The sequence below is a fragment of the Microtus pennsylvanicus genome, chromosome 10, assembly GCF_037038515.1.
Source record: "Microtus pennsylvanicus isolate mMicPen1 chromosome 10, mMicPen1.hap1, whole genome shotgun sequence".
Taxonomy (NCBI): Eukaryota; Metazoa; Chordata; class Mammalia; order Rodentia; family Cricetidae; genus Microtus; species Microtus pennsylvanicus.
Window position 1 is genome coordinate 88205706 of NC_134588.1, and position 25695 is coordinate 88231400.

Consider the following 25695-nt stretch of genomic DNA (forward strand, 5'->3'; position numbering starts at 1 on the left):
TTCATGTATATGTGTGGTACCATATGTCCTTCTGGTGCCCACAGAGGTCAGAAGACAGCTGACCCATATCTCCAGTTCCAAAATACTTTCTGTATCTTTGAGACAGGGTCTCCTGTGTGGTCCTGTGTTGGGAGCAGTAAGACCCTAGATCCTGAATTTCTTGTTTTCCCCTGATCTGAGTGCCTACAGCTGCCCTGAGCACGAGACCTTCAGGAGTTCCTGATGGCAGGAGAGTGGTTTCTGGTGGGTTTGGCTGGGGCGTGGCTATCTCTATATAATCTGCCCCTGAACACAATAAAGGGGGCATTCTTGGGGAATTCAAGGATGACCCGTGTTGCTGTCTCTCTGTCTGTGTGTGTTTGTGTATTTTAACCTCCAGCCCCTTGCTCGAAGCTCTGTAACTGGGTGCCAGCTCACAGAGCGCAGACACGGGGGCGCGGTGCACGGCAGTCATGGGTGTCCTGGTCTGGCTCTGTAGACGAGGCTAGGCTGCAGCTCCCAGAGCTAGGCTGCAGGGGAGTGGCTCTTCCCCGGAGTCACCTGCTGCTCTGTAGGCAACTGCAGGGACACAGCCTGGGTGAGTCATCATCCGGAAGAGTTTCCGATGACAGCTGACAGTGAGTAACCATGCTCCTGCAGGTAACCCCAATAAACGCCCGAGTTCACCAGGGTAGACCTGGGTGGAATCATTCTTTGGTCTGTCAGGGTTCTGAGGTTTGTGCACCCTGGAAAAGTCACACAAGTCAGGCTAGGGAAAGCCTGGAGCCTAAGGGACAGCTAGAAGTAGGCTCTTGGTGAAGGAGGAAATGGACTGGAGCTGGGCGGGAGTTTCCAAGTAGGTTCAGAGGGCTACAATTACATCTCCAGTATTTTATTTCCTGATCCAGGACAGTATTTCTTTATAAGTTCTTAGTATCTGAAAGTTTGCAGAACTATTTTATTGGTCAGGAAGAGCCTACACCTCCCCAGTGTCTGGGCCCCGTCCGTCTGCACGTGGAGAAGGCCCATGCAGGGTTCGCTTTCTTCTCACGGCCTCAGAAAGGTCACAGATGCATAGTGCACTGTGCTGTAGCCTCTTGGGCTGAAGTTTACTGTTTGCTTTCTGAGGAAATCTTTGCTTTCCCCTGAACCCCTGAGGCCTTTGAATTGGCAGAGGACAGCTAGGGCTGGGGCATGCTTGTCCTCTGTCCCCGGGGCAAAAGTCACGAGGCCAAGCTGAGTTCCCATGAAAAACGGTCACTCCTCTAATCAGAAGTGTCAGACTTGGCCAGGCAGTGGTGGCGCCCGTGCCTTTAATCCTAGCACCTGGGAGGCAGAGGCAGGCTGAACTGTGTGAGTTTGAGGCCAGGCTGGTCTACAGAGCTAGTTCCAGGACCGCTAGGGTTATGCAGAGAAACCCTGTCTCAGAAAACCAAAAAAAGGCAGGGGAGTTCAGGCATAATTCCCACCACCTGCAGGTCCCAACGCCCATCTCTTACGACCGTAGGTACTGGTTAAACCACTCTGGTAATTTAAACCTGGCAGCTCCCCTTTGGCCAGGGTTGAAAGGACTGCCAGGCTGTGCTCCCGGTGCCAGTACTCCCCTCAACAATGGGGACAGGGGACAGCCACCAGGATGGATGTACCTTCAGGGATCATGCATTCACATCCCCACACTCTATACCCATGGGCCCCCAGGCCTCTCTGCTGCTGCAGCTTCTTTGCCCCTGGCTGCTTTTCCTGACCTCGGCCTCTCTCCTACTCATTCTTTTTAATGTTTCAAAACTTGGAAATGTCACATCCATAAAGAAGAAAGACATAGAGCAAAAACGCCGAGTGCAGAACCATCATAAAAGGACCCAGGTAGCCAGCTGGCAGGTCAAGAGTTAGGACAGCTGTTCTTTTAAAAGCACCTTTAAATCACGAGCCCTTTTGAACATAAGCACAGAGACTAAAATAAGCCTTTCTAGACCTCCGCTGTGCTCTGGGGTAAAATTCTAATATCTTCGCTTGCATGTTCCACTATGTTAGACTAGAACCCAGGACTTGCCTTTGCTCAAGTGAGCTATGATGAAGCCATGCCCTAGACCACAGATTTTAATAAGTAAAACGTTACTGATGGAAGCTAAGGTCGTGAGGGTCCCTCAGACTCTCAGGCCCTTCACCTCTAGAGCCTGGATCCCCATGCGGCCCTAGTCTCCTGAACTGGTTCAGAGTCTGCATTGGTCCAGGCAGAGGGTATCACAAGTCGCAAGGAGTGGCATGCACCTGCAGTCCCAGCATGCAGGAGACTGAGGCAGTAGGATCGTGGGTTTGAAGTCAGCCTGGACTACTGAATGATATCCTTCTAGAAAAAAGGGGTGGAGCAAGAGGAAGAGGAGGAAAGAGGGCTTCACAAGTCCCCTCTATTTCCTTCTTATTCCCTGTACCCCTTTTTAAAATGTTTTGGAAGCAGAGCAGTGGTGGTACACACCTTTAATCCCAGCACTCAGGAGGCAGAGGCAGGCAGATCTCTGTGAGTTTGAGGCCAGCTTTGTCTACAAGGGCTAGATCCAGGACAGATCCCAAAGCTACAGAGAAACCTTGCCTCAAAAAAACAAAAATAAATAAATAATATAATAAAGTGTTTTGGAGGTAAGGTTTTGGTCACATGGTTTTACAGGCTGGCTGAGGCCCCCAGTACCTGGATTACAGGTACGAACCACTCCTTTCATAGAAGCTGGGAATATTAGTGGAATTGAAACAGGAGGCTTGGTGCTTAGATCTCAAAATAGAAAGAACCAGTATTGTATAGGGAATGCACTGTGCTCCTTGTTCTAGGCGTCTTCTGTGGATATTCCAGTCATTTCTAATTGCTTCCTTACACACATTTGGCCACAAGTATTTCTTGCCTGTGAGGCACTCTAGGCCACCACCAAACTGTCTCTGAATGGAGTCACTGGGGGGGCTACAGCATTGATGCCAAACTGCTTTCAGTGGGAAATGAGGCCAGTTTCTATTCCCACTGCTGCCAACAGGGACCCAGTGTTTTGCATCCCACCAGCACTTGGTGTTATCACGACTTAAAACATATCCTACTGTGGGACTTACTTATTTGGGGGTATGAGGAATAAGCTGTACCCTTTTCCAGGGAACATTCCTTGGTTGCTGGTGCCCACTCAAGAAAAGCTAGCACATCTTCATGCTCACAAACCTTATCTTCACGAGACCTCCAGGCCTGCTCCTTATCTGCCCATTTCTCTCACACAGTTCGTGCTTACTAATTGCTCAAGAATTCAGGGTCATGACCCCTCCTGCACCAGGGAATCTTCTAATGCAGGATCTGCCTTTAGAAACCTACTTAAGAAACACTGTAGCAACCTGTGTCTCCAGACCTGCAACACTGTAGCGACCTGTGCCTCCAGACCTGCAACACTGTAGCGACCTGTGCCTCCAGACCTGCAACACTGTAGCGACCTGTGCCTCCAGACCTGCAACACTGTAGCAACCTGTGTCTCCAGGCCCTGGATGCTCCAAGCTGGGGATCTGGAGGCCTCCTGACTGCCCAGCGGTGCTGCTCTCGGAACAAGACCAGAAAGTCCTGAGACTGAAGGGACTAGAGTTTTGTGTGGGTCATGACACCACACCGGGGCAGAGGAGCCACACGGCAGGCATCGCTGGCTCTTACTGCCGCTGCCACTTGCGGTGGAGTTTTGTGACAGTTGGAACTACCACTGTTCGTATCAGTTTATTTTAAATTGTGCCAAGAACTGGGACATTTGACATTCAAATTTTCTTTCTCATAATTTAAAGCCTCATGGGATCTGTTTGCCATTCCTATAAGCCTCAGGCACTTATTTTCCTACTGTTGAGCTGGCTGATGACTCTGAGTCCACGGGTGTGGGGGAGAGGGGGATGGCAAGATGAAGGACCCTGCTGTAGACTCCTGACTCCCAATCCAGGGCTTCTTACCCTATTGTTGTGCCTGGAATGTGCGCCCCTACCTTGTAGGATTCCTGGCACTACTAAGACTATCCACACCTTACTGCAGCTCAAGGGGATCCAGTGCCACACTTCAGGCCTCCGTGAGCATATATGTGCATACACACACACACACACACACGAGAGAGAGAGAGAGAGAGAGAGCGAGAGATAAGGGTACTTGCTACCAAGACTGATGACCTGAGTTCTATCCTTGGAACCCAAATGGTAGAGAGAACCAACCCCCGAAGGTTGTACCCTCATGTCCATGCCATGACACACTAATGTGAATGTGTGCACATGCACATACAATTAAACAAACATAGCTTTGAAAGAAACAAAACTCCACAGAAGCCTTTGGAGACTGCCTAAGACCCAAACAACAGCAGCTACAAGGAACCGGCTAGGATCTGATGCATGGAATGGAACAAGCTGGTATAGACCCAGATTCCACTCTAAGCCTATGCTCTATAATTTTACCACCAGCAATGCTAATTCCTAGACAGGCCAGGTGGAGGCTGAGTATGGGTCCATCATCAACAGGGCCTTTACTACTGAGCTATTAACATACCTGAACCAGAGTTTAAAAAAAAATCCTTTAAACATTTGAAACATAAAACCTTGTTTCCAAACAGGATATTCAAGAACAATTAAGCTAACAAAACCTATTTTGTGAACTGTGTTGTTTTTGACTCACTATTGAGGCAGAGTGTGTCTGCTTGGCTTATTTCTGAACCTAGGACTTAAAGACCAGGAAGCAGCTAGAGCAGCCTTGCTGCACTGTTGCAGGTGTCTAATAAGCTGGGGCCTCCTGTGGCTGTCTCAGCCCTGAGTCAGTTTCTAGGCCTCTGCTTGCTACTGTAATGTACCAGGCAGGCCTGAAGATCAGCTCCGCTTCCTCTGGGGGCAGGGCCATGCCTAGGTGAAAAGCTCTCTTTTGCCGTGTGCTCACACTGGCTCACCCAAACTCATCTGGACACAGTATCTACCTCTAGCTGTGATCTAGGCTCACTGTGCTGTCTGGGAATCTGTGAGGACAGAAAGGAGGAGCCAGGCTTCTGACCTACAGGAGGTAGTATGTTGGGGACATAGCTGACTGTCCCTTTTGAAAGTTTCCCTGTGACTACTTGTGAAAACCTGGGTCCAACACCACCCCTTTCCCCTTTGGCTCCAGTTACCGAACTGTGAATCCACAAAGGTATCCACTGGGGATCTATAATCTTCAAGGGCTTTCCAGGGCCAAGCCAAGCTGTCTATGTCCCCTCGTGGCTGTCTATGTCCCCTCGTGGCTGTCTATGTCCCCTCGTGGCCGTCTATGTCCCCTGGTGGCTGTCTATGTCCCCTCATAGCTATGTCTCCTCGTGGCTGTCTATGTCCCCTCGTGGCTGTCTATGTCCCCTCGTGGCTGTCTATGTCTCCTCGTGGCTGTCTATGTCCCCTCGTGGCTGTCTATGTCTCCTCATGGCCGTCTATGTCCCCTCATAGCTATGTCTCCTCGTGGCCGTCTATGTCTCCTCGTGGCCGTCTATGTCCCCTCGTGGCTGTCTATGTCCCCTCGTGGCTGTCTATGTCCCCTCATAGCTATGTCCCCTCATGGCTGTCTATGTCCCCTCGTGGCTGTCTATGTCCCCTCATAGCTATGTCCCCTCGTGGCCGTCTATGTCCCCTCATGGCTGTCTATGTCCCCTCATGGCTGTCTATGTCCCCTCGTGGCTGTCTATGTCCCCTCGTGGCTGTCTATGTCCCCTCGTGGCTGTCTATGTCCCCTTGTGGCCGTCTATGTCCCCTCATGGCCATCTATGTCCCCTCGTGGCTGTCTATGTCCCCTCATAGCTATGTCTCCTCGTGGCTGTCTATGTCCCCTCGTAGCTGTCTATGTCCCCTCCTGGGTATCCTCTGCAGTTCCTGCTCATGTTCTCTCTTCTTGGGGCCTCTGTGGACCAGGGAGGGGCACCTTCCCATTCTCCCCGACTAGTGTTGAGCAAACCCAGTGGCCTGCGAGCAATTATGCTCATTGCCAAAGAAAGCATGAGCAGGGAACTAACTCCAGAGCTATGGGACAAACCTTCTTCACTCTTCAGACCCTCTGCTGACTCATTGGTGAACTGTGGGGCTTAACACCCATCTCTACAGGGGCTGCTGTGAAGATTAATTACAGGCCACAGTGCAGGGAAGAACAGTGCTTCACATAGTGTTATTGTCAGGAGCCTGTGGGCCACGCACAGCGCATGCTAAGCATGTTCATTCACATCTGCTGGGTGAAGGCTCCGAGAGACACCTGTCAAGCTCTGGCACACGGCAGGCACTTGCTTCTACCAGGGAAGATAAGAACTCAGGCACACAGCGCACACACCATCACCACCCACAGCACCGCCCACAGCACTATCCAAGTGAAATCAGAGGAAAGGCAGACTCCAGCAGGCATTTCGGAAGAGAAGAGCTCTTTCCCACAGGGCCTTGGCCTTTGTGCAGCGCTTAACGTGGGCTGAGCAGCAAATGTCAGGGCTGAGTGTGTATTTAACACAGGCAGAGGGAAGAAACTGTGGGTCTTTTAAGACCCACTTAAAAAGCCTGATTTAGGAACAGACATTAAGTTTCAAAGACTAGAATCACGGAGGCTATAGCGGTGGAGGGCTGAAGTCAATCAGATTATGAGACTCAGAGAACACCTCAGACCTCAGAAGCCCAATGCCATCTGGGTCATGGTGACTCTAGCCAGGATCCCCATTTGGGGAACCTTTCTTTGTCCTTTCTTTGTTTTCAGATCTTGCGTGTGATGTCCTCCCTCTTTGGTTGGTGGTCAGAATTCAGAAGACCAGACCCAGCCCTCCAGCCTCTGGTCTCCCATAGGCAGTCACCCAGGGCACAGTCACGGGCAGAGGGATCCAGAGGTCCCATCCAGCTTTGATGATTCTAAAGTGGAAGCAGGTGCCTGGGAGAGCTGTAGAGGACCGTTCTGCTAAGGTAAGACAGCCGTGGGAAGTCCTGGAGCCCTCTGAGCCCTTCCTACCTGGCAAATTCTGAATAACCCCCTAGTTCCTCTTAGTAGAACCTATTGCAGATGTGGCCCTCCCTACTGTACCAGCTGTTCATACATCAACAAGGCTGTGTTGGGGAATGCGGCTACCACTTTAGGATGGATACCATTCTCTGGGACAAAAAGGTCACTGTTTATGGAAGAAGAGGTATAGCCTCCATACCTCCGGGTCTCCAGCAGCTAGAGACTAACAAAGTGAGAAAGTGTTCATCATGCTCCCTGCAGCGCCTGATAGATGGCCTCCACTAGGGGGCGATGTAGCCCTGGCCACTTCACAGACCCACCAATTTTTCTGTCTGCAGTCCTAGACACAGGACAATGCTCCAGAGGCTAGAGAGCAGAGCCTCCTCCACACAAGGGCTAGCTTGGCGATGCTGGCAGGTGACTTCGATTTCCAAGGTGTGGAAATATGGGAAATGTAGGAAACATGCAGATTCTCACCTTGCCTAATTGGCTCTCCACCCTGATGCACATAAATATCAGGAAAGCTTTCAAAATGTGATGTCTGGGCCTCCTTCAAGCTGACCAACCTGGGCAGGGGGTCCCACGGTTCAGCCAGGACTGAGCCCCTCGCTCAGAACTTGGCACGGAGACTATACCCCTCATCACTGTGCACTGCTGACAGACCCTGGAATTCCAGGTGGTCTGACAGCCAGAGTCCAGTTGGTCCTTCATCCATCCATCGACACACTCATTCACTCACCTGGGTGTCTTTCTTTTCCATAGCTCTGTCTTGTACCCCGAGATGCCAGTGCCCGCAAACGCAGGTATATCTGGGGCTGGGAAGATGGCTCATTGGTTCAGAGGACCCGAGTCTGATTTCCATCACCTGAAATAGGTGGCTCACAACTCCCTGTAATTTCAGCCCCACCCACAGGATCTGACTCCCCTGGCCTCTGAGGGTACCTATATTTAGCACGTGCATGTGTGTACACACGCACGTGTGCACGCATGCACACACACTTAAAAACTATTTGTTGTTTTGAGACAGAGTTTCTCTATGTAACAGCTCTGGCTGCCCTGGAACTCACTTTGTAGACCAGGCTAGCCTTGAACTCGGGGTTAAAGGCACAGGTTACCATGCCAGGCTACAAATATGTTTTGAAAGAGACACATGAAGCACTAAGGTGGAAGAACCCCATTGGAACACGAGTTTTCTACTGAGCTCTTTTTGCAACCTCTTGGCCCTGTACCTGTCAGGAAAATATTTAAACAGTTCCCCAAATGCCCAGAGCTCTGCTCACTTCTGGTTTCCTCTGGGTATCACATGCAGAAGTGGCATCCTAGTATGTCTGGGCCTAAGGTTCTTGAGCACCCCTCTCTGAAGGGGGAGCACTGGGTGACTAGGAGTCCAGGGTGGGGTGGAAGGGCAGGGCACAGTGGCTAACGGTCACTAAGCTGAGTCTATGCAATACATGACACCACTGTGTCATCATGGTCAACAGCAATATCGTGACCAGTCCCTTTTCCAGTGGAGGACATCAAAGTGGGGCTCTGGGAGACTAAGTCACTGTTGAGGTCACCGGGATCCACAGTCCTGAAACCAAGACAATTTGGCTTTGGAGTCTGTGCTCCTGTCCCCAGGCTACGGAGCATCTTGTGTTTGTCTGTCCCGCACTGAGTGGGGTACTTGCTTTTCCTGTACACTGAGGATGGAGTTTCCTGCTGCTTGCCTACCTGCCTGGCAAGGAAAAGGGCAACCTGCCTTCTTCCAGGCCCCTAGATGCCAGGAAAAGTGGCTTTGGGTCTAGCCTGAGAAGTTATTCCCTGAGGCCATAGGTCAGACCTGACACCTACTCAAAAGCTGGGAGCAGGTCTAGAGACATGTGCCCTTCCAGGTAACCAGGCAGTGACAGCATCCCCGAGAGCCACTTCCACAGGGAATCAGGCTTCCTGAGGAAGGTTCCCACCTAGACTGTACCCACCAGTCCCTGGCCCTGGATCAAGGCTTCTCGAACCAGCTGCTCCACCAGACTGGTGGTTCCCTTCCACAGGTGAGGAGACTGGGACTGGCAAGAATGACCCAGTGTGTGGGTAGCACAGTGTGTGGGTAGCACAGCGAAACTTAAACCTCAGCCTTGGTTTTTATATACTGTGTCCCAGCCTCTCCTCAATGCCAATTCCTTCCTTTCAGAGGAGGAACCCCATCTTTGCATGCAACGCTGTGAACAAAAGTCTGACTTGGAGCTGAAGGATAGCGGCCGGTGGCCCTAAACATAAACGCCACCACTCCTGTGCTACAGCCATTGCCCATGGCCTCATGGAGGTTCTGGAGGCCTTTCATGTTGTAGTGGCAGCAGGAGACGGGGGACCTTAAGCACCTCCTTGAGGCTTCTGTTATCCCAGTGTTCTCCATCACAGCCCGTGTCACATTGTCTGTGAGTGTAAGAAGAATGAGTATCACTGCTCCCTGTGTCCTGGCTGGCCGGGGCAGGTACAGCACGAGACAGGAGTGTTTCCTGAGAGAGAGAACGGAACAACACTTCCAACACTCCAGCCCTCTCCCTGGGTCAGTTCCAGTCCATCCTGCCTTCCCAGGCTGTGGAAATTTGTACCTCAGCCCAGAAGAATGAACTGCTGGCAGTCAGCAGCATGGCTACTGGACCAGCCAATCAGATACTAGGACTGCCTCAGCCACCTCCAGGATAAAGAGCCAGCTGGGCCCCAGGGGCTGGACCAGAGGGGCCCAAGGGAGGGCCCTGTCTGAGACCTGTGCCCCAGGCGGCAGGCAGGAAGGGAGGTAGGGACAAACTGGTAGCTTGTAGAATGGGAGGCACGGGGTGGTGGAGAGAGCCCAGGCAGGGCCCCTGCACAGCAAGGCCATGCTGGTTCCCAGGCAGCCCCCAGGTTCCCCGACAGGGCAGTCTGTGCTCCCAGCAGACTGGAGCAAGCCTCACAGCCACGCCATCCAGGCATTCCCCTCCCCTCCTCCAGGTAGGCAAGGACTCTTGTGGAATCATTCTAGAATTTAGAGGCTGACTCATCTCTCAAAGAAGAAAAGCAATAATACAATGTGCAGTTAGAATTAGGCATATGGCACACACCTTTAATAGCAGCACTCGGGAGGCAGAGGCAGGTGGATCTCTGAGTTCGAGGCCAGCCTGGTCTACATAGCGAGCTTGAGGACAGTCAGGACTACACAGAGAGACCCTGTCTCAAAAAGAGACCTAATCCCATTTCACAGATAAAGAAATTGAGGCTTAAAACAATGAAGGGTCATGATCTTTGCTGAATAGCTATTTTGGGATTTGAATCCTGATATACTTAAAAGCTTTTTCCTTTCTTTGTCTTCCTGCCTAATCAGGGGGCAGCCTCTAAATCTTTTTAAAATTATTATTTTTGAGACAGGGTTTCTTATAGCCCAGATTGGCCTTGAAACTCACTGTGTGGCTGAGAATGAACCCGAAGTCCTGATCTTCTTGCTTCCCCCTCCCAAAGGTGGAGTTTATGCACTGCTGCGGATGAGGCTTCATGCATGTTTGTGAGTGCTCTACCAACAGTGTGTGTGCACGAGCAGTGATCGAGCGCCAGCTGGAAACCAGAGTTCTATTGCACGCTATGCACGTGCTCCAGCCCTGAGACTCCCAACTCAGAGCCTTGGCTCCAGTTTTCAGACCTGGCTTTCCGCTTCTCTCAACTTCTGGGCTGACCCTCTCTGTCCAGTCTCACCTCCTACCATCACCCCACAGAGACATCTGGGGCTCCTGCAGTCCCACGGCCCTCGAGAATAAGGAAACCCCTAAATACAAACATATTTGCATGAAGACTCGGGGGTCTGTGACTGCAGTTAAAAGTGACAGGAGCACCTGCCACCAGCTTCCTGGGACATAAATGTCCCCACAGCCAGGTTGGTACCATTCAATGTTTATTTAGATACACATAAAAGAACCTTGTGGTTCAGACAGCTTGTGCTTTTTCCTTTGGTCACATATATATACACATACATATATATGTATAAGTATGTATATAAACATATACATACACATACATGCTTTTTATTTTTTTAAAAAAAGTCAACACATTACCAGTCCCCTACATGCTTTCTATACTAAGCAATATATACAGCTTATTATATATATGTGCATATATATAATATATATTTCAATAACTACATTCAAGTAATGAAACACAGGATTTACAGTTTCCCTCGGACGGCAAAGGGAAAGCAAATTCACAAACAGTTCACAGAAGGAGTACTGGGAGCCCAGGCAACAAGAGCCGAACCCTCTGAGGTGAGGAGGCAGCAGCAGCAAACACCCAGTCACCCGTGGCTGTCCACGGGCATGCGGATGCGAACTAGGGCAGACTGGCCTGCTCTACTGGCATGTAAAGCAGGTCGGGGAGCTCACTTGTCCAGGAGTTGCTCAAACTTGGGGTTTACGAAGGAGAAGCCACGGAAGGCTGCCTGGTCCATGGAGTCAATGAGGTTCTTATCACTGTAGGAGAGGCGGGGTTTCTCACTCAGGAACTCTTGGTCAAAGTTGCTGTAGTCTGCGGGGGATTTCTGTGAGGGAAGGCAGCAGAGGGTGAGGGTGACCGCCAGGGTATCTCCAAAGTCTGCCCTCGCAGGCACAACAGGCACCCAGGCCTCTGAGGTCCTGGTCAGGGAAGCCAGGGCAGTCTACTCAGTCAGGAAAAAGGGTATCACTGGTGGCCTGAGGGCAGTCCCACCATTGGGTATTGTTAATTCCCCAAGGGATGAAGAAGGCGGGAGAGGAGCGTGGGGTTAGTAAAGACAGGGGGCACCCTTCAGGACAGGAGCCGGTGAACTCAGCCTGTGGGCCACATGTCTCCTGCTGTTTTTAAAGGGGCCTATAAGCTAAGAATAGCTTTTGCTATTTTTGTTTAGTTGGTTTTGGTTTTGGTGTTTTTGAAACAAAGTCTCATGTAGCCCAGGCTGCCTATAAATTCATGATCCTCCTGCCTCAGCCTCCCAAGTGCTGGCATCATCACCAAGCACCCCCACTCCCAGCTCTAGCCTCTATGATTTTAAACGGTTAGGGAAAAAAATTAAAAGGATATCCAATGTCACATGAAAATGAAGTCAAATGCAAATTTCTGTGCCCACAAATCAAGTTTTATACAGCCACACTCGTCAACACATGGAGTATGGCTGCACTGGGACTGCCTGGCCTGCAAAGCTCTAAATATTTATTCTCTGGCTGTTTATAAGACAAGTTCCTAATTCACTGCCCCAAAGGATTGGATGAGATCGGTCGTTGGTGACCCTCGGGCCAAACTGAGCTAGAAGGCACAAGCATTTAGCTAGTACTGGTTTTGTCTGGCAAATTGTTGGGAATCACATCCAGGGCCTCGTGTGCGTGTAGCAAGTGCTTCACGACTGAGCTACATTCCTAGCCCTCAGTGCTAGGCTTTGATAGACTCCGAAACAGTATTTTTAACAGGGAAACTCAGATTTCTGGGTTCTTCTGAAAACTGGTAGATTAGGGGAGCCCTGGGTTCACTTCCTTTTTTCATCTTACCCTACACCACAGTCCCAGAGAGAAACGCTACTCTTTTATTTGCAGGAAAACAGAGATGTCAGGCCTTGCTGTGTGGTGAACCCATAATTTTTCTGCCTCCACTCCCTAAGGGCTGGGATTACAGTTATGTGCTACCATGCCTGGCTTTTGTTTTTTATTTTTACCTTTATTTGGGGAGGACACTGACATGCTAGGTGAGTACTCTGCCACTGAGCTAGCTACACTAGAGCCCTTGGGCTCAATTCCTATTAGGCCCACTCTTGGGGCCAAGAGCCCACTGCCTTACTCACATGCCTGCCCTGCCCCCAGTGGGGCATCACACCTGACTAGTGTGTGCAGGAAGAAACTTCTCTCTGTAGCAAGAGCTGGGCCAGCTTGTCACCCTGCTCCGGGAGCCTCTGAATATAAGATCCACAAAAGGAAATATAAGATATACACAGGAACTTATATAAACATAAGATCCACACAGGAAAGTGGCCTGCTGCTTCAAGGCACAAATGTGGGCATGTCACAGAGACTGCCCAGTGGGAACAGTGCGTCCCAGAAGAGGACAGAAAGCAAGCAAGATAAAGGCAGGCAGAAGACGCTGTGATCACAAAGGGATACTGTGCCCTAACTTCTCTTTTAAAAGACAGGACCATGCTGTGTATTCTGGCTTCAAGTTGAGAACCTCCTGTGTCCGCCTGAGTGTTAGGATCACACACGTACATCATCACAACCAGCAAGTTCCAACTTCCCAGAGGTGCTATCCGCTCCCTATTCCAACCAGTCCAGTGGCCTCTGAGGACCTGGGACCTTGATGGAATCATCGCTCACTACCAGGAATGCCCTCTAGCTGCCCTTTGTCTGGTCTGAAGACATCCCAAGCCCTACTAACACAGAGCAGTTCTTCCAAGCAGTCTTTCAGACCACTCTGCTCCCTGCATCCCAGGCTCCTACTGATATACACTCCCAAAGCAACCCTAGATGTGTGCCCTGTGACATCTCCAGTATGGTTGTCTTCTATCAGACTGTCACCAGGTAGGGCTCCTCCAGCACTAGGGTGTTTTCTTACTTCACCAAAGCCCAGCACAGTGTTCTGCTCCAACAAGAACTTAGCACGTCCAATATCAATTGGAAAATGGATGTGATTCATAAGTAGATGGATGGAGGTGAAACCCCTAACTGTGGTGGCCAAGACATGGTTTCCAAAGCACAATGTATTGAAGAGTTTAGTTACAAGGTGGCTGACTTATGGTGGTGTGCACCTGTAAGAGGCCAGCGTAAGTGCAGGAGTCTGAGTCAGACTGAACAATACAGTGAGGTCCTGTCTCCTGGTCCCTGGCCTCTTGGACAAGATCACGCTACGCATCCCCGGCTGACCTGCCACCACCACTACTGCCACCACAACACGACTTCTTTGTTGCTGTTCTGAAACAGGGTTCCGCTGCACACTCCTGGCCAGCTGAGAAGTAACTATGAAGACTGGGCTGGCCTCAGACTTGTGGTTACTCTCCTGCTTCTGCCTTCCAAGTACTGGGATTAGAGGCATGCTCTATCAGGCCTGCCTGTTTCTGCCTCTTATTTGGTGGTGCAGAGGATCAAACCTATGGCTTTGGACACACCAGGTTAAGTGCTCTACCACTGAGCCATATTCTCCAGCTCACGACCCTGAGTCCACAGTTCCAAATGTCTGTGAATGACTGCCGGAGTCGGACCAGGGAGATTATGAGAACGCGAGAGCACAGGCTTGGTACAGCATGCCAGGGGAGAACAGGAAGCTGGTTTGTTGGGAAAGGAAAAGGGGCAAGTGTGGGAATATTGCAGGAAGGGGGCAGGGCAAGGGCGGGACCAGGCTTGGAACAGGGGTGGGTGTCATACCACTTTGGGCTTGAAGGGTGGCTCCACCTTCCTCTTCTCCAGCAGGACCCAGTTGATAGTCTTGAAAAAGGGATGAAGTCTGATGTTTCCTGTCACTCCCAGCCTCTTGACTGGCTCCCTCTCGAATAGCTGCAATCCACAGGGGCCTCGGTCAGGACTCAAGGCCATGAGAAACTGGAGCTTTTGCAAACTGCTAGCAGATCAAGGGCTCCAAGGCCGGACAGGCTCAGCCCAGGAACTCTGGGGCTGAGGCTCTATGCTTTACTGACACTCGTAGTCAGTCAGGTGCTGAATGTTTCCAGTTTTTAGTGCTTCTACTAATTCTGAGGCCGCCTGAAGATGTGGAGAGGGAAGTGACCCACCCAAGGTCACTAGCACTAGACAGAGCCAGACTCAGCCTCAGGTCTGTCTGTCTCTCTCCGAACCCTTAGTTATTACACCCTGCTGATTCCAGACAGGAGGCCTAGAAAAGAGTGCCCTGGGAACAAGGACAGATCAAGACGTGGGATATGTCAGGCACGGAGCTTGAGGGAGGCCCTATTCCAGAGACAGGATCTCCTGGAACCCCAAAGCCATGTGTCAGCCAGGCTTACCTTCTCCATGATGTCCTTGGACTCCTTGGTGATCCAGCGGGGATAGTGTGGTGTGTCCACCCGGATGGACTCAAAGAGTTCATCCTCATCATCACCATGGAAGGGCGACTGACCAATGAGCATCTCATAGAGGAGGACCCCAAAGGACCACCAGTCCACAGAGAATGTGTACTTCAGGCCCTGCAGGATCTGGGGGCAACAGTGGTCAGAGTAGGGAACCAGCCTTCATTGGGAAGCTTCCATGACTCTACCCTACCAAGGTTGATGGAGGAGGGTCATCTGTCTATGTGTTATTTCATTGGTTAATAAAGAAACTGCCTTGGCTTTTTGATAGGACAGCAGCTTAGATAGGGAGAGTAGACCTAACAGAATGCTGGGAGGAAGAAGGCAGTGAGGCAGATGCTATAGCTTTCCTCTCCCAAGATGGACGCAAATTAGAATCTTCCCTGTAAGCCACCACCTCATGGTGCTACACACCTTAATAGATGTAGGTTAATCAAGATGTGAGAGTTAGCCAGTAAGAGGCTGAAACTAATGGGCCAGGCAGTGTTTAAATGAATACAATTTGTGTGTTATTTTGGGTATAAAGCTAGCCCTGCGGGTGGGACAAAAAGCAGGCCAGCTTGCCTCATCACTACACAAGGTCAAACGCATAGTTGAGTGAGAGACATCTACTCACTTCAGGGGCGATGTAGTCAGGGGTGCCACAGAAGGTGCTGGCCCGGTTCTCCCCAAATATATTCTCTTTGCACATCCCAAAATCAGCTATCTTGATGTGGCCATCTCGGTCCAGCATCACATTGTCCAGCTTGAGGTCCCTGAGGAAAAAAAGGGACAGAATATCCCTGGGTGCCAGTTATAATCCTCCCTAGCCTTGCTGCCATATGCTAGATTTCAGCCCTGCAAGTCCACAGCTTTTCCTTGGAGCACAGAGAACACAGAGGAGAAAGGTGAGTTCAGCATGCTAAACACAGGTGCCTTCTGGCAGCAGCCCTCTATGCTAAATGTGGGACACACGATATCCTACTTCCTGAAGCCTTGAGTGAAGTTCACAGGTACTGACACCACTTGCCCCTTGTCCCCTAACTGGCTGGCAGGTATGTCCCACCCCCTTCCCAGCTCTGGTTTATCTGACTCAACAAGGGCAGGGACCGTGTTGATTTCCCCATTAGTCATCTGAATGGGAACAGTAATAGAATGTACACAAGAATGTACACACAGCATAAGGTGTATCCTGAACTTCAGCTACCAGACAGCCTCCAGTCATTCTAGGCATGGACAAGCAAACTGGAGTATGTATCTCATCCCACTTTTTATTTATTATTGTTATTTTTGATTTACACATTATGTATGTGTGTCTGTGGGTGGGTAAGTGCACATGAGTGTAGGTGCCCACAGAGGCCAGAAGAGGGCATCAGAACCCTAGAATGAGAGCTACAAGCAGTTGTGAGCCACTGGACATGGATGCCAAGAACCCAACCCTGCAAGGGAAGCAGGTTCTCTAAATTGTTATCTCTGCAGCTCCTCACTCCCACCCCAGAAAACTGGTTAGCACCAGTATTTGATACATACTGTCACATGGCTTAGTTTGGTTGGTTTTCTTTTCTTTTATGAGATAGGGTATCAATATACAGCCCAGGCTGATTTTTAATTCTTTTTTGTTTGAGACAAGGTCTCATTATGTAGCTCTGGATGTCCTATGTAGCCCAGGCTGGCCTCAAATTCACAGATATCTGCCTGCTTCTGCCTCCCAAGTGCTGGGATTACAGAGGTATAAAAACACAACTTGGCTCCACAGTTAGTTCCTGCCTGATAAATAGTTTAATGTCATCCCACATAGAGATACAGAGTGCAGGCTCGTCTGCATATGCTGAGCATAAAGTAGGGAGACTCTGTGCCTGCAGGGCTGCCCCCTTCCAAGAGCACTGAATATGGACAGTGAGCTCCCAGCAGAGAGAGAAAAGAAAAATCCTTGTACCGAGTTAGGGGTTTAAGCAGATACTCAGCCAAACACTCACTCTAAGCAGTGCTGGAACTGTGATCAGGCTAGGCACCACCCTTCCCAGAAGTCTAGGGGCCCTAATACCACCAATACCTGTAAATGACGCCTTTGCTGTGTAGAAACTGTAGCCCACAGATGATCTCGGCTGCATAAAACCTGAGGAAGAGACAGTGATCCAGGCCTTTGCCCACCAGTCCCATCCCCCACCTCAGGACAGGAAATGCTATCAGTAACTCTACTGACACCCTGGACCCAACCAAGCACAGTCTTTATCAGGTGAGTGGAGGCTGGAAGTCCAGGCAGCAGATTGGAAGGGAAAGTTAGACAATGTTCTGTGGTAGGAGGGCATTTCTGTGACACAAGTGTGCAAACACACGCCACTAGTTTAGGCTCGAAGGCTACTATTGTAGTCTGGGAGCCACACGCCAGGGTCTGTAGAGGGCACTACCCATTCTGCTGTTCTGCCTGAGGCCTGAAGAGAGGACAAGGGCCCAGAGGACCTGTGCTGGCCCCATAGCCAGAGCTTGCTTCCCACACAGTGTCCCAAGTGTCCCCAGTGCCAGCCCTGTCCTGACTCAAGCCTTTCCTGGGGAAGGAATGAAAGATAAAGGGCATTAGACCTCTCCTCACACAGGGCCCTCACATACGTAGCGCGGTAGAGTTCGAAGCGGCCTTTGTCCTGAATGTGGTACATCAGGTCACCCCCATTGAGGAACTCCATCACGAAGAACAGGTGGTCCTGGAGTGGGGTGGGGGTAAGCAGAGGTAAAGCTCATGGAGCCCCCACAGGAAGTAGGGGACATAGGACCTGGGCTGAGGGTAACAACTTAGGAGGTGTGACTGCAACAGACACAGCCCTGCCATGGGGGAAGACAGGCTTGGTCAGGCACGGGCAATGATGGGAAGGCCAGAAACCTTGGTCTGGAAGGTACAGATGAGGTGGGTGAGAAAGGGATTCTCCCAGGCGAGCGCCAGCACCCGCTTCTCCACCATGGTGCACTCCACATCATCGTCGATCAACACCACATCCTTCTTCAGGCATTTGATGGCGAAGTATTGGTCTTTGCCCTTTAGCTCTGCAAGCAGGACCTACCAAAGGGAAGGATGTTGAGCAACGGCCCTGAGGTTACCAGCACCCAGCCTCTGGTGCTCAACAGGAAAGCCCTGAGCCCTGGTCACAGGCTGCTCTCACCTTGCCAAAGCTGCCTTTGCCCAGCACTTTGTGGAACGTGAAGTTATCAATGTTGCAGCGGGTGCTACCCTCCCAGATCTTGCCATAGGTTCCATTGTTGTCTGTTAGAGAGATGGAGAGACTAAGGTCTCAGTCTACATGACTCCCTTCCCAGGGGTTAGGAGTAGGCGAGGCAAGGGTCTCAGAGAGGAGAGAAGGGGCTCACTCCCTATGGGTGGTACCTCTTCCCAGAACTTACTAGACAAAGAGACTTATTGGAATCCCAAGAGTTAGCTGGGGAAGGAGTTGGAGAGAAAGGGGCTCAGTACCTCATCTCAGGACTCACTCGGCATGAAAGACTGGCACCTTTCTTTGCACTGTTGGGGAATGGGAGATTTAATGGGGGTATTTGACCCAGCTTCACCTAGGGAATCATCTCCAGAGACTCCCGTCTTCTTCTCAAATCCCTGGTATATTCCAACAGTCTCTGATGGTCCTGAATCCAGCTTCCGTGAAGATCTCTAGGGAAGGGCATAAGAAGAAAGCCAACTGGTAAGACTACTGTCAGAACTGCTAGGCCAGTGAGAGCATCCCCAATCACAATCCCCCCTTAATCCCAATGGCGTCAGAGGGGCAGAGCCCAGGACTCCCAGGACATACTCCTCCTTTCCCCTGGCCCTGAGATCTAAAAGGCACAGATTATAGGCACAGGATTTTAGTGACTGAACCATACCTTCCTAAAGCAATAATAAATTGTTTAATCTCCTATTTTCAAACATTTTTTACATTTATTTGTGCATGCGTGCAGCACATACACACACACGTGCATGTGCCACAGGACAACCTGTGGGATGCTTCTCTCCTAGTCTATAGGTTCTACAGCAGGAACTCAGGCTGTCAGGCTGAGTGCAAAGAGCCTTTACCCATGAAACCTCCTGCTAGTCACTCATTTCATTTCTGCTCTAGAATTTTACTGTGAAGTTTTACTATCCCTTAAGTTCCAGTCATAGGTAAATACATACACATCATGAGAACCCTTTCTTATATACCTAACACACACCGCACACTGTGCATCATTCATACTCCATACACACGTGCACCCATCATATATACTATGCATATACAACATAGGCATGTATGCACTGCATACATACAACACACACACCATGTAAACAAACCATATACACTATGCACATACAGCATATGTATATACATACCACATATTCTATATACCACCCACCCATAGATAACACACTCTGGACACACTACATACCAAATAAATACCACACACAAACACACACACACCTTACACACAAGATACATATAAACACCACACAATATACCATATATGACACATATATAACACAGACCCTGTTCTTGTTCAAAATGTCCCAATGCTCAGCCCTGTAGTCACTGTCTCCCCTCATGTAAAGAACTGCCTGAATGAGGAATTTCCCAAGATGACAAAACCACCTCTCTGTTACCTAAATTCATCTTACAGAAGCCTCACCTTAGAGTTCTCAGGCATTCTGTGAGCCCTGAGAGCCTCTGCTTGCATCACCCTAGGTCCAGACCCCAATGCCCCTGCCTACCTGGCTCACTTGGTTCAAGGCCTCAGCCAAGAGCTTCTGGTTGATGCCACACAAGTTGGCCACCTTCTCTCGGCACTTATGGTGCACATTCATGCCACAATCTGTAAGAGACAGAAGCAGAGCAACCAGTGTTAGGTCTCAGAAATGGGCAGGGAGAAAGAGAAAAGGGGAGGGGGCAGGGAGGGGAGGAGACAGAAGAACTTTTGGACTTCTGAGCTTCCTCTCAGGGATGAGAGCATCTGAAGCCATTGTGAGCATTCCAAATATTTCATGGTTTAAGTAAAGATAAAAAAAATATTTGGATGCAGTAACTCACACCCATAATCCCAGCAATTGGGAAGCTGAGATAGCAAGACTGTTCTGCATTTGAGGCAAGCTTCAGCTATACAGTTACGGATTAGCCTGGGCTATAGAGATCCCGGTCAGAGAAAGAGAGGAGGAGAGAGATGGGGGAAAAAGAAAGGAGGAGGGAGGCAGGGAGAAAGAGTAAGGGTGTGAAGGAGAGAAAAGGGGGAGAAAAAGAGAGGGAGAGGGGAGGAAGAGGAGGGGACAGCGAGGAAGAGAGAATGGAAGCTAGTTACAATCCCTTTAACATCTGGAACAAGCTAGATAGGCCGCTTTCCTCAGGACCTTGAGACTCTCCTAAAGGGAAGCCTGGGACAAGGGAGTCCGGGAGCAGGGCCTGCTAGTGTGTGGCAAGCCTTGGTTAAGAACTTCCAGTGACTTCTCCTCAGTGAGTCCCTAATTGCACACTTGAGGATAAAGCTCAGGATGGAGACTTGAAGGGCAGTGGGGAGGGGTTCTTCCTAAATGAACGGTTCACCCCAAATGAAGTGTGGACAGATGAGAGTCCTTTGAAGTATCAGGGAAAGAGGTGAAGGTATCATGATGGGTGCTGGGGCTTAGGAGGTTGGGGGTACCTTCACACTTTAACCCCTGCTTCACCAGTCCCCAGAGCAAGCTGCCACAGTGGTCACAGAAGGTGGGGCTCATGTAGTTGTAAACCTTGAACCGGTGTGGCATGTCAATGTTGAAGCGTTCTTTCTGGAACTGGAGGGGAAGGGTATTACAGGTTAGGGGTCACATGCCAGTTCTCCCCCAACCCTGTGCATTGTCAGATTCATAACAGAGTTCCACTAAGGTCTGGGAAACCCAAAGGCCCAAAAAGGAAAGGAAGGCTAGGGCACCCACAGCCTCCTATCTAACCAATCCCCCAACCCCAAGGGCCCAGCTCACGATGGTGTCCCGGCTATTGGCAGCAGTGCCAGTGCAGCGGCCGATGATCTTGTCAATGCATTTCTTGTGGATGGCAGCATTGCATTCTTGAAGGGGCGCAGGCCCGGGACAGGGAAGGGGGAGTTACCAAGAGAGGCAGAATCTGAGCTGGCACTGCTGGCCAAGCTCAGCCCTCTGCACAAAGCCAGCCTTCTCACTGGCCGCCCACACCCTCACCCTACACAGGCCTCAGCTCAGGGCTTCATTTTTCCCTCCTCCTGCCAGCCCTTCCAGAAAGGGCCTGGAAGGCATGGGGCAAGAGATGGGCCAATCTAAAGGGCTGTAGAAAATAGAGAAGGCTTAAGGACTCCTAGGGTGGGGTGGGGGGTGGGCAGAAGGGAGGATGTATAGGGGCCGGAGAGCCTCTCTTTCCCATTTCTTTATTTCAAGATAGTAAGTAAACTCTCTTTTACATGAACACATGACATGCCCCAGTACGAAGACACCTGTACATGCATACAAAGCTTGCATAATCACAATAGGCTTCTTTTATTAAACGCTCACCACCTGCTAAGCCCTTAAAACATAGCATACATATTTCATGCCTTCACACTTGGATCTATTAAGCCTAGCTTATGGACAAGGAAACAGAGGCACCTGGTCAGTGTGAAGAACTTGACCTCGCAGTGAACAAATGGTAGAGCAGCTTATGCTTGCCCACACCTGCAGTCTGCAAAGCCTGTTCCACACTGTGTGTCATGGTGAAAGGTGTATTCACACCTGTGCATCAGAGATACTTGCATCCACAAGCACACAAAGTCAGGGGAGTGCTAGTGAAGATCTCACATCCACCCCTGAGGATAGAGACCTCGTGTGTGCCCGTGGCTGGTTTGGGGTTGGTTTCCGTGTAAATTCTACAATAGTCTATTTTTGGAAACAACCTGAGAACCTGCACAGAGTAGGGAAGGAATGCACAGAACTGGCTTTGGCAAGCTGCAACAAGCCAGCCTGGCACTCACCAACTCAAGCACACACACACATGTACACAGGGCTCTTGTCCAGACATGCCATTCAGACCCAGGGATACAAACAACGGCACGTGCTTAAGCACACACACGCATGCATTGAGAGACTTACGTCTGCATTTGTAGCCTTGCTTGTTGAGGCCCCTGGAAGGCAAAGCCCCAGAAGAGTGAGTGAAGGTAGATACTCTAGTGAAGATACGCAGTCCCTTCCCTCCTGGGCCACCCCAGCAGGTGTTGCCACTCTCACCAGACAAACTCTTTACACACAGAGCAGAAGGTGGGTTGCCCAAAGAAGGTGGCGATGAATTCGTGGTTCTTAATGTAGTGAATTTTGGCCTGTTTAATGGCTCCACGGCGGTTCATGGTTGGGAACTTGGCCTCCTCTTCACTACGCATAGACTGTTTGCAATCTGTAAGCCATAGGGTGAAGTCAGCCCCAGGGTTCATGAAAGTCGCTCCCCCTGCAAACCTCCCAAGATGGTCCCAACATGTCCCCATGGGAATTGCTTCCTTAGGTACCAGTGCAAAGTTTTCCCCTGACCTGGCAAATGCACTTGCCCCTGCCCAGGTGGGGGGTCTTACCCCCATCCTCCAGGAAATACTGCACAGACATCAGCACCTTGGCCTGAGGCTGCAGGTCCAGCTGCAGGGGTGGGAGGGGGATGTCAAATTAGTGAGGGTGGGCCTGGCCTAGGTGAGACTCAGAACCCACCCCAAGGCCTCCCCCAAGGCCAAGGGGGGCCCTATAGCCTGGCCAGGCAGTGGCCAGGGAAGAGAGGGTGGGCAGGGAGGACAGGGTGGGGCCACGCCCCCGCCCAAGCCCCGCCCCACTCTGCACCCAGGGTATTATTACATTTGGGGAAGTGAAAGGATTCAGCCCACACCCTGTTAGCCATGTGGTCCAGAGCAGCGTGGAGGGAAACTCCCACCCCATCCCCCTATGCACATGCAGACATCACACCACCATGCCTGAAACACCCACACTGTACTCTGGGACAGGTTCTGCACTAGCCCAGACCATCTACAGGGAAGGGCCTATGCCTCTATTCCAGGGGCATTTCCTCAGGGGGAACACATGCCCATGGGCTCCTGTGTCTCTGCCTAACTGGCTAAGAATCTGAGCACTCTCTCTTCCATCTGAGTGTCTTCATTCCTCATTTAAGGCTGACCAGTGCTTCCAATGGTCACTAAGCCTTTTTAGTTTGGCTGCAGAAGCCTACAGGATTGTATTGGCACTGGAATTCTACTGCCACCAAGAAAACCAGACAGAATACTAGACAGATGCACGTGTCTAGAGTCCCAGCGAGAGCAGGTGAGTTGGGCAAGCTGCCGGCTTTCTTCTCTCACCTCTTTATTGCTAAGTAACATGATGTTGGTCCCATGCCTGGCTAGACCTGTAATATCTTTGTTTTTAAGATGTATTTATTATGTGTAGAGTATTCTTCCTGCATGTACCTGCACACCAGAAGGGGGCACCAGAGCTCATTACAGATGGTTGTGAGCCACCATGTGGTTGTTGGGAATTGAACTCAGGACCTCTCATCCATCTCAATAATATCTTTAAAACACTCCCAAATAAAGCAACAGGTACCTCTTGAATTCAAGGCCTGGCGTTGAGTGGGAGCACATCACTTTATAGTGCATATCCTACCTTTCCAAAATTAACAGGTGGGGAAAAATAGTCACAGTAGTCATGATAATTTCCCTCAGCGCCTACAAGGTGTCACATTCTGCAGTGTCTCCATACTTGGCGCTGCTGGAGACTGAATCTATGGTTTTGTGTGTGCTAGACAAGCATTCTGCCACTGAGGTAATCCCCAAGTCTAATTTTACATTTTTAATTTTTGAGACAGGATCTCATTAGGTTACCCACCAGGTCTTAAAGCTGTGACCATCCTGCCTCAGCCTCCCAAGGACATAGGATTATGAAGTCAGGACAGCACAGCTGACTTGCAATAAAGCACTGTAGACTAGTGCTCGTTCAGCAAAGGGACCCAGAGGTGGGATGTCTTTACTCCTTTTAATGGAAGTATAGAGGCTCAGGGTTGAGGACCTGTTATGTCGGGGCTGGAGAGTCGTACTGGTAACTGGTACTGAGATGTGCCCACTCACCAAGTTTCACCCCACAAGCACACATGCAGGACCACAGCACACGACCCTCTCACCCAGAACTCCGCCTTGCCATTGTTCTTCTTGCAGCGCTCAGCCAGTACTGACACGCCCACGGTCACCTCAGACAGTGGTTCTTCAGCTGCTCTCATCAGCACAATCTGGATGACACGGCCCTCGTAGATGTGGGCATCGAATGTTGACTTCCACTCAGGATACATGGTGGGCTTCTTCTGTACCAAGGTCTTCCCTCGCTCTGCAACCAGGGCCAGACAGACGACATCAGGCTAGGACTCAAGTCCTTCCTTCCCTCCTTATCCCTCATTGTCACACAACCTACTCTCTCCCCAGTCCTGAGGGTCTGCTCTGGCTCTCTAGCAAGCCCGCAGGGCACTCTGGCAGCCCACCCTCAGTGCTTCACTCCTGCTTTTCCCTCTCCTGTAACCCTTTGCTCCACTTCCATTTCAGCCTCTCTTTCTGTTACCCAGTGAACACATGGAAGCATGGCCACATGACAGCCAAGGACTGGTGGTAAGGAACATGGCCTGGCCTTGTCACGAGTCCCAGACAGAGACATGGGTCAAGGTAACCTCAGGTAACCACTAAGCCACAGCCATGATGGGATTGAGGACAAAGACAGTGACAGTGTTTCTAAACCTTCCTGCCATCAAGTGACCCTGATATTCAGAGACTTCCTGGAGGAAGAAGCAGCTCAGCTAGAACCTAATGGGTGTAGGCAGTAGCCGGCAGGGAGCAGAAGGTGAGACCAGAGTGAAGGAAGCATCCCCTGTAAGCCACCCTGACCCCAGGTTCCCTCAGAGGTGGGAGGGGGATGTCTCATCTCCTGTGACCTGCCCACCTATCCCTGTTGGGGGAAGAGGGCAAAGCCAAGTCAGTTCTGGAGCACAATAGCCTCAGTGTCCAACTCAGGCCCTGGCCCCAGCAGACATGTGGAAATCGTGGGATGAAACCTAAGACATAGGAGGCTCAATTCAACCAGTTTCAAACCCTGGAGAGAACTGGGTTGCTTCTGTCTTTCTGGTCCTCAGCTGGGTAGGTCAGAGAGATAAGAAGAATCTAGGTGAGAAGGTTCCATGTCTCTCTAGGGACTAGCTTCCAACACTACCTGTGCTGAGTGCCTCCTTCATCTTCACAGCACAGAAAGGCTGGCTTGCCTCATCCTCTGTCTGCAGCGAGCCCAGCTCATAGGAGTTGAAGGAGATGCGCAGGAATGGCGCCATGGTGAAGCCTGCAGGGAGATTGTGCACATGATGGATCATGACGGCAAGACAGTAGAGCAGAGGCAGTGGAGACCACTGCTGGGGATACCCAGGCACCCACGTTCCACAGAGCTCACAGCACCTGAACTGCCCACATGGTACACCAAATGCAATAAATAGTGCCAATGGGGAAAGCTGGGCAGTCTAACATTAAGTCTGGATGTGAGGCACCCTGGTAAAACTAAAAGGTGGGACACCAGACCCATTGGGTGACAGCCACTATGGTGACTGCTATTTTGTCAGTCTGCCAGGCCAGGGTACTGTCCCCATTCCTGAAATGGACCCTGGAGACATTTGAGTAGTCTATGATCCTGAAGCAATCATGTGGGAAGTCACTGAGTGCCCCTCTCATGGTCAGGGGCCTAGGCAGGCCAGGGATCCAGTATGTG

At 50.6% G+C, this 25695-nt stretch overlaps 1 protein-coding gene across 2 annotated transcripts in view; it reads right to left on the reverse strand.

Moving 5' to 3' along the window:
* Positions 1 to 10824: 10824 nt before the first annotated feature.
* Positions 10825 to 25695, reverse strand: part of Prkcd (protein kinase C delta) — a 30441-nt gene continuing 15570 nt past the window's right edge. The window contains exons 2-18 of one of the 2 annotated variants that reach the window (XM_075988934.1): positions 25153 to 25275; positions 24083 to 24282; positions 22500 to 22560; positions 22165 to 22327; positions 22030 to 22061; positions 20914 to 20999; positions 20598 to 20727; positions 19678 to 19778; positions 18510 to 18606; positions 18107 to 18207; positions 17830 to 18003; positions 17562 to 17653; positions 17008 to 17070; positions 15592 to 15730; positions 14913 to 15101; positions 14320 to 14448; positions 10825 to 11480 (exon numbers count right to left, since the gene is read on the reverse strand). In XM_075988934.1, the coding sequence (XP_075845049.1) occupies positions 11322 to 11480; positions 14320 to 14448; positions 14913 to 15101; positions 15592 to 15730; positions 17008 to 17070; positions 17562 to 17653; positions 17830 to 18003; positions 18107 to 18207; positions 18510 to 18606; positions 19678 to 19778; positions 20598 to 20727; positions 20914 to 20999; positions 22030 to 22061; positions 22165 to 22327; positions 22500 to 22560; positions 24083 to 24282; positions 25153 to 25267 (2031 nt within the window). In that variant the 5' untranslated portion in view covers positions 25268 to 25275 and the 3' untranslated portion in view covers positions 10825 to 11321. Of the gene's footprint in view, positions 11481 to 14319; positions 14449 to 14912; positions 15102 to 15591; positions 15731 to 17007; positions 17071 to 17561; positions 17654 to 17829; positions 18004 to 18106; positions 18208 to 18431; positions 18607 to 19677; positions 19779 to 20597; positions 20728 to 20913; positions 21000 to 22029; positions 22062 to 22164; positions 22328 to 22499; positions 22561 to 24082; positions 24283 to 25152; positions 25276 to 25695 lie in introns of both variants that reach the window. The other variant, XM_075988933.1, reaches the window with a different exon arrangement.